Source organism: Acipenser ruthenus, chromosome 13 (genome assembly GCF_902713425.1).
Source record: "Acipenser ruthenus chromosome 13, fAciRut3.2 maternal haplotype, whole genome shotgun sequence".
NCBI lineage: Eukaryota > Metazoa > Chordata > Actinopteri > Acipenseriformes > Acipenseridae > Acipenser > Acipenser ruthenus.
Window position 1 is genome coordinate 27,541,474 of NC_081201.1, and position 9,349 is coordinate 27,550,822.

The following is a 9,349-nucleotide window of genomic DNA, read 5'->3' on the forward strand; positions in this document are numbered from 1 at the left end:
AATGAACACCCTTCAATATGAAGGATTTTACAGACGTACCTATACTCTCTTGATTCACATTCAGATTAGTAAAGGCTTATGTTCAAACAGTGCAAACTGTTCACAGCTGAATAAAAAATAAAAACACCACAACATTCACAGGTGGTTTACATCAAATATAATACTAGAAAATGCAGTGACAGTCACGTCATTGCTTTGATCAAAATAAATATTGTTTTAACTAATCTGTATAATTACAGCTTAGTCGAAAGCCTTAATTATATTGGGAAATCACACAAATATTAAACATTTTGGCATCTGATGACAGCAAAAGGCACCTTTTTATGAAATTATATTATTCATACCGTACAACATAATCTTTACTCAACAACCCCACGACAGCTCTCATTTTAAAAGTTAAGTATGAAATGGAAAAGACAGAAGTTTGAAAACCATTTATAATACTAATGTTTTTTTTTCTTGTTTTTTTTTTTATTTGATTTGTCTTGCATGTTGGTATCAAAACTAATTGATAAATAATAAATCAAATGTTTTTTTTTTTTTCCTAAAGATAAAGTATGAGCCTCCTTATACCTTTCAATCATTGTAACAGTGCATGTTATTATTGTATGCATTGAAAGACTATGATAGCATAAACTCAGAGGCATACTAATGTGCTTTCTATATATTTAGAACTAGACAAAGCAAGTTTCTCTAGAACAATCACAAAGGCATCTATTAACTGCATAGTTGTATGTGTTATCATGCTTTTACTCATAGTATATACACTTTCTTAGATGTTTACTACACACTGTTCTTAATAAGTTGTTTTAAGCCTGTTGGTAATGCTTGATGTGATGCTTGAGACCTGGTTATTTATAGTTTTTACAAGCTTTACTAAAGGTAGTCCAAAAATGTTTTTAAAGAATTGTAGGGGGTACTATAATCGATGTTAGTCAGTCGCATAGCAACTTCCACCCCCCCCCCCACCCCAACCCCAACCCCAACCCCAACCCCAACCCCAACAGCAATGTTGGCCTCTATCTGGATAACTTTGACTATTTGTATAATATTTGCAACTTTTTACTATTATTGATCCAAGTAGCATTTAACCCTTTAGGGTTTTATTTCCTGTAGAAGCATTGCAAAAGCTTTTGAGATAACAGCTGGTGTTCATGTGTTTAAAGGTGTTGCAGGGGTTCACCAATAGGGGGCTGTGTTCTCAAACCTGCCCCAACTTTGCCATTCGGGAAATAGTCCATTGGACGTCCTTGGACTACCAAACTGATCAAACTCCACTTGTTGAATTTTACTGTGATTTTTATAGGATGGACTTTCATTCTGGGTGGATGGTGGAGCCTGAATACCATCAGATTTCCATTCAGTGTGGACCACTCTATAGTTCTGTCCATCATTATTGTCCCAGTATGTTTGGTCTTTGCTTTTGAAACAAACACAGAACTCAATGCGCTCGTGAGGAGCCATAACATTAGGCAGGTCAACTACGAAAGAGAAGGTGTCTGTTTCAGAGCAACCATAAACATTGTTCATAAAGGTACATTCAACATCTGTGCAGTTTTTCCAAGTGTCAAAGGTTATCCGGATATGGACAGATTTCTCGAAGCTTACGTTCCTCACTTTTACAGTCCCAGCAAGTGATCTTTCCTGCAGGGAACAGTTTTCCAGGCTGACAAAGTTCTTTTTTAGCCGATTCCTGAATTCCAAGTAATCTGCAGCAGGCTGGGAAAAATCCAGAACCAAGTTCTTTTCTTCATTTAGTTTCAAACCAGCCGTTGCGTCTTCTAAATCAGCCAGATCAAACTGCAGGTCAGACATCAGATTCTCTTCAAACTCAGAGAAGATGTGAATAGCAGTAAGTGACAGACCCTTTGAATCTGCAAACACCACTTGTTTCTTTGACTTGGGCTTGGGGCTTCTCCATTCTGGGCTTTTTGCCTCTGATTCGTTTTTTAAATTGATACAAGGTCTCATTGGTTTCAATCTGTTCACAAGGTTTCTCCCTCTGCAATCTTCATACGAGCTAAGGAAACTCCTCAGGGGAGGTGAATGAGAAAGACAGAGCCTCATTGCTACATCAACGGGTATAATGGGGTTTGGCAATGGTCTTGGATTCAAGATGTGCAGGACCCTGAAACAAAAATACATACTATGAATTACTGTAAAATTAAACAACTGTCGCTTCTGTAAATCCATAAAATCCATTCTCATAAACAGCCGGTAAATAATCTGTAAAATACTACACATTTTTTTTCAAAATTTAGATCAATATCCTGATACTTTTTTATTGACAATTTGCAATTTTGAGTGCAAAGAGACATTTTCAATGTTGAATATAATCATGTGAATGGCATAAAGCTACTAAGAAACCAGAACTTGCTTCAAAACGTGGTCCTATATGGGCTGTATAATATATCCCTTTACAGTAGTTATAGGAGCTAGAATAAGCAGGGATGAAAATGAACAGCATTGGTTTTGTCATTTAGCCAAGGTCAATAAATACAGAACAAATGCATTTGTTTTATCCAATGATTAGCAAACAAACAAATAAACTCCACACTACTGTTCAAAATGTTCTTCTCTTTTGTTATAGCCGTATTATGGTACAAAAAAGTTTTAATTAAAATGCATTTATCAAAAAACATAAGTTGTTTTTTTTTTTACCAAGATAAAGTAACTTATTTATCATACTTATTGTATTAGAAATATATTTTAGAATATGCTTTTAACATACTCATACTCTTTGCAACCTGTAAATTCTGTACATAGTGCCTTTAACAAGTGTGTATATGTATAGTTATATTTTTCAGATTAAACAGCTAGCATCTGGTGAGTACACCAAATTTGTCGAGTCTGTGATGTACCCAAATCTCCCTGCAGAATAGTAAAGGAGTATTTTCCCACGGTAAGATTCACATATATTTTTGCTTGAAATTGTTAGTCTTGTTGATGGAAACATAGCTAATATGCGGTTGCAAACTGATGCAATTCACTCAGTCCCAATGTGCATCCAAATGGTTAATCAAAAAACGCAAACTGCTTCAAACAACAAGAAATATGGGTATGCATTCACGACTACTTCTCCGTTCAATAGAGTAACCATATATGGACAAAACCAGTCAAATAAGGAAACCTGGGCAATCTGACACACATAAATAACTTTTGTAGATTAAATATCTCAAGTTTTTCGAAACTTGTGTGTTAGAAACATGTAGCTTCTCCGATGTGTTGCATTTAAATTATACAGCAATCAGCTTTATGAATTAAATTGTCTGTGATTTCTGAGGGAGCAACACATTTTGTATTTTTGGCTCACCCTGGCCAGGCCGGTTACACTTATTAACAACACATTTTTCCACCGCTTAAAACTAACATTTTAATTCACTAAGAAATGCGGAGTACATAATAGCATGCTAATCAACACATTTACAAGTGCTGTAAATAAAACTGCACAGGACACTACAACAAAAACAGCATTCCATTAGAAACACACTTTTAATTTTTGAGTTAATAAGCAATATTTTAAAGCTACGTAGGGAATTAATCACCATGATGATAAACATGCCTGACAATACTTAACAATAACACCTGTTTTAGTATTTCCTGTTAAAAGTGGTATTTATTTATGCAACACTATATAAAAAACGACCATTTCAAATGTAGTTTATTCAACTCCTGATGTTAACGTTATGCAGTATACAGCACTAATTATTTTTACTTTCTTACCTGGTGCAATTCATCGGAATGGGTATTAAGAGCCTAACCCCCAAAGCAGGAAGAGATTGTGTTGGTGTTAACGGTTTGCGTTTTCCTAATTGCCTTCTTTATATTAATAATAATAAAAGCAAACGTGGGGGTTAATATGGCTTGAAACACGCCCCCTCTTCTGTCTGCAACAGCAGCTCTGCTTCAACTGCACCTTGCACAGCTCTTCCAAGCAAGATATCAAACACCGAAGCATATCGCCTCACGTGGAACACAGCAAACCAATCACAGAGCAGATTCAGTGAGCAGTAATACTTCACTCACCGTGACGCAATAAAGTTGCGTTATCATTTTTCAACTGGGGGAGTTTTTCATCCGACATTATGAGGTAATGTGGATATTACCGATCTGTTCACAGAATGACCTCTACTGGATACAGTACAGTAAAGCACAGATACAAAAATGGAAACTGCGTAGCTAATATAAAACTGATTTGAAAAAATACGATAACACTGTAGCTTACTCTGTTACAACTCTTTAGCGATCCTCTTGTGCTACTTTAATTACAACTAAAACGATTCTGAGACAAGATGCTTTAGTCATTGAATCCTTTAAAATATTTAATTCAGCAAAAGGAACTGTGCACCGATTGCACCCCTGAACCACTGTTTACGGTAAAGTTAAAAATAACTTTGTTTTGTGTGTTTTTATTTTATTATAAAAAGTTAACACTATAGACCCATCACATTTTTTTAAATTTGTTTTATAAGACATTTAATTGAAATATCTGTAAACGTTCAAATAGAATATTCATGTATTTTAGTAGTTCCACTAGTCTGATTTTTTTGGCCTTTGAACTACAGTAACAACAAATATTGTATTTTCAATCTGGATTCATATGGTTATGGTTAACATTTCAAGCACTGTATTATTGAGCTCAGATGTTAATACAGAGAATATACTCTACTGGATCCAAAAACTAGATAGATTTCAGTAGTTGTGAATGGTAAAATGCAATAAGCAGTGGCATGCTTCATCTGTTATTTTAACTTAAGCAAAGTATGTTATCAACATGTTCCAGCAGTCAACTATATGAGGCAGAGGTTTATAGTAACTGTTATGACAGTACAGTTGGCTAAAGGGCTTTAAAGAAAAATCTCTTAGTAAAATCCTGTGTGTGTTCAATAAGCTGTTGCAAACTATTCTCAATTTCCTACCCTGTGTTTGGTATGACATGAGTTCAAAAGGTTGTGACCATATTGAAAAACAAACTGACACAGGAAAAGTAATTTATTATACTGTAGCATACTATATGGGTTGACAGTAGCTGACTAAATAGTTAACAGACAATAACTCATGTTAAACATATTCAGTATTTAGTTACATGATGTAGTTACTCTCTGTTGTTACACAGAATACAGTATGTATACTTCCCATTTAATAACTTGTTAGAGTACAATGTCTTTTCTTGCTTTGAAATTATAATCCTTCCCAAATGTGAATTGATCTGCAGTTGTCAAGAAACAGCACTGGGGATCAAATGGATGCAGTTGCCTAAATATTTTAAAAACAAAACCTCTGTCTGTGATTTGTAAAATAGGTGGTAGGGTAATAGGCTTTGTTGAAGAAAGCAATATTTATTTTATTTTTCAGTCGTATTTTATACAATTCAATCCCATTTCAAAGCAATGTGCCATTTGTAATACACACTGGTACAGAGTATCTTTCTCTTTTCCCTCTGGGCTGCTGAAGTGAATTTGGTTCATATCTAAAATTACCCTTTTAAATAACTTGTCACTCATTTGTTATCAGTCCACAGCAGTTTCCGTTAAACCAAACTTCTTAAAATGCCAATGTACCCGTATGCAATATAAAGTTTGGATATTTATTGAAACTGTGCTTTACTCTTAATGATAAACAGTCCAGAACATTTTCAGGGATATCAAACTTGATTCTTCTCATAAAACAGACTTTGAAAAATAAATAAAAATTTATTTAAATAACTCATAAGTTGAAGCTTTGTGAACAGAACCCTGTATAACAGCTGTTACTGCCAGGTCATAAACATGTTGTAATCTTTCAACCATGGCCCTCTGCCATAATAAACAACAGACCTGGGAGATTGCTCTATAAATAAATGTTATGCTAAATATAATAGTGCATACAATTTTAATCTCAGCACCCAGCCCCTCTTCCTTTTGCATTTTGACCTAGATTTCTAATAGACAGTATCAAACATCATTACTTTCACTTTCCTCAGCTTTCCACCAAAAAAGGCATACAAGCCTTTTGTCATTAACTGCACAATGCAGTAGTTGAACCGCCTGCAATTAGCGTAAGTGGCCCTATGCACATTAATAATAAATTGGAAGACGGAACTATTTTAATTCTTAATGACCATTTCTCCGATGAAATACCAGGGCTTGCCTCGGTCGAATTAGTATGAAGTACAACTTTGCAAGATGAAAAACAAAACACCCACTATACGTATAATCCACTGTGTCCTTTCAGGTTCAATAACACAAACCACACAGGACCCCTTGGTAAATGAGTGCAGCCACTCCTCCAATCTGCGACTGCCACGTCGTTTCCCTTCCGGGTCGATGAGTTAATGCACCGGAGTTCCGCCCCTTTTCTATCTGGCCGACTTTCCTTGAACCCTGGGAAAGAACTGTTAGGCCAGCCTGTCCAAGGAACTCTGTTCTCGCTGCTTAGCGCCCTCACAGGTCGGGAGGGAGATTTACTATCAAGAGTCATTGTATTTCTGTCACAGGGTTATAATATATTTCAATATTTAACAGTATAGATCCACTAAGGTTCCCTGCCCCTGTTTATAATGGTACTGTTTATGAATTAGCCTCTTTACTATCTTCTTGTCTGTCTACATAGCCACTAGAGATATCTATTTCGAACAATCAGTAAGATGTTATTGACAGTTTTGCAATTTTCAGGGGACTTATTTTTGGGGTTGAAGTACGCTGAAGTGTCCATTCTGGTTGCCCTTCCTACTTCTACGCACAGTGGTGTTATTTATTAAGGTTCACTGGGGTGAACTAAGCCAAGTCGGTTTTCCACCCCAACCAGTTAGAGCACAAGCCTAATGCAGTGTTCCCTGTGGGCCCCCAGCATGACCAAGATTCCCCCTGCACTCACACTGTGGTCCATTTACTGGATGAAACACTAGGGAAGATGAAAAGCACCCCAAAAGAATAGTCTGAAAAATACTATTAGGATAACAACATATTAGCACTCTGAATAAACCCTAGCAGAACCACCAGCATTGGCAATACAAAGGATTTGGAACAAGCATTGCACAGTGCTCCTGGAATGATCCTGAGGTGTATTGATTCCAACCACCGTGATGCCAATGCCAATGTGTTACATTATATAAATGACTCATACCATTGTTGCAGCTTTTGTGTACCCTTGCATACCTGCATCCATTATAGAACCACTATATTGTAATTGGAGATCATTTGCTAAAAAAAAAATAAAAAAAATAAAAAAAACCTGTTCATTAAACTAATTAAAACTGTGAAACAATGTGACATGGGGTATTGCACGTTCATAGCTGCAAATGTATGATGCAAAAACATTTTCAGGGAACCTGTTGTAATATCAGTTACAAAAAACAGGAACCAAACTTTGGTCATAGACTGAAAATTACTGTGGTGTCATTCTTCAGTGGTGACGTTCAAGTAACACAGATTCTTAAAAATCAGTGTAGTTCTGTGCAGCCAAGCATTCTTCATGGCCAGCTGCATGACATCACAAAGCAGCTCAAGCTTTACCTGTTGCTAAGTGACCACCAACCCAAATTCTGCCACCTTGACAGCTGAGGATAATGAATAAAGATATTTTATTTCATTTTCTTTGCATCACATTCATAATTAAAATAATTTAAAAAAATGTGTCTACATAAGTACCAACAGTATTTCATGTAGATGTTTAAATGTATAAAAAATATTTTTCAATTATAAATAAAAGGGTAAAATGACATGAGAACCACTTAGAATGATTACATACATCATAAAAACATTTAATTAAAAAAGAAAATTAAGGAAAAACAAACACAAACAAAAACCATAAAGCAACATTTCCTTTAAGGCAAATTATACAAATTTATAGTTAAAGAATAAGGCCAAAACAACAACAACAAAAAAAACAGTGGTCTATTAGTTTTGTGCACATATTTGCATTTTGTATGGGCTATTATTATGTTTAAATATTGAAATAATGACATTACATTATGTTGTGTATATTATTGAAAAGCAGCAAAGCAGGGAACAATTTATCAAGATGAGATTTTATTGTACTGAGATGGTTTTGGCATGCTGCTGGTTCAAAGAAATCTAATTTCCTGAACAAACATTTCTGGCTTGGGGTTGCAACTTTGTTGACTTTGTGTGATCTTCAACATTTTCCCATCTCTTTTACCAGATGTTTATTTTTTGTATGTGTTATTCATTTTATGCACAAATATATACCTTTTAAACTCCCTAATAGGATAGTAAGTAATAAGTTAGCATCACTTGCTCAATATCTTTAGTATTTACCAGTTTACCAATATTATAGGTGACTATTAAAATGGCATGTGTAGCTAAATGTCTATTAATATATTACTGTTACTCTGTTGTGATATCTATGTAAAGGTTGTTGTGTTGATGCTTTTGACTTGAACCTTTGACACCAATAATTCCTCCTTGCTTCTTTAGGTGCTCTGTGGTCTCTAACACATGCACCTCCACACACATGCAAATGTGGAAATGTATGGTTTATGTCCTGGCAAAACTTTTATCTCAGTTCTTTATTGTTCTTATCTGACACTGAACAATCTATGTTTCTGTCTTCCATGCTGCTTGTCCTAAAAGGAATATAGCAAATTCCCTGAAGCAGTTTTATCAGTCATCGAGCCTTCTTGGCAGCAAATTGCACTTTCAATTATTTGGAATACAGTATAAGGTTACCTCCATTGTCAGCACCAGATCTACGTGTAATAAGACATGATACCGACAGTATAGCAGTTGTAATTCCACTAATGGCTACACAAATAGAGAACTGCTATCTACAACAGATACTAGGTTTTAGTGGCTTGAGACACTGCATTCCCTTCCTATATTAAAACTTAAATAACGTAAAGAATAAGTAGCTTCAAATGCTATTTTAATGATGTTGTGGTATTCCCCTTACTGTGTTATGGTGTTTGCAAGCATTCAGAGCGGTTCTCAGTTATGTTTCTCTAATATTGAGTTATTGTCATTTTTCTTTAAAAGCTGATTTCACAGATCCCGATTAGCACTAATCTCGTTCTGCCTTGCCTAATGCAACATTTTTTATATTTTTGTTATTATTAATCTGCAGTTTTATTTTGAGAACCACATCTCAGATGTGGAAAGTTTAAGCGCCTGAGTCATTGTACTCCCTATATTGAAGACCAGACTCACTTTCATGGCGTAGCAAAGCGAGGCTGGGATCATGGGGATTACCTAAAGCATCAGAAGGGATAAGGTACTAGCAAACTCCATAAAAAACATTCTCTGCAGCTTCTCCCAATTAACTGGGATACAATGGAAGTACATACACTGTAGCATGCCCTTTATATTCATGTGCAAACATTTGCCTTTGCCTTTGCACTTCCTTCAAAATA

The 9,349-nt window shown here is 35.4% G+C and overlaps 1 protein-coding gene across 1 annotated transcript; it reads right to left on the reverse strand.

The window, feature by feature from the left end:
• Positions 1-992: 992 nt before the first annotated feature.
• LOC117418503 (protein phosphatase 1 regulatory subunit 3C-B-like) lies at positions 993-3,944 on the reverse strand. Its single transcript, XM_034031634.2, has 2 exons — positions 3,724-3,944; positions 993-2,128 (listed from the first exon to the last, which is right to left on the reverse strand). The coding sequence occupies exons 1-2, from the start codon at positions 3,735-3,737 to the stop codon at positions 1,180-1,182; spliced, it is 963 nt and encodes a 320-aa protein (XP_033887525.1). The 5' UTR covers positions 3,738-3,944; the 3' UTR covers positions 993-1,179.
• Between the last annotated feature and the right edge of the window lie 5,405 nt (positions 3,945-9,349).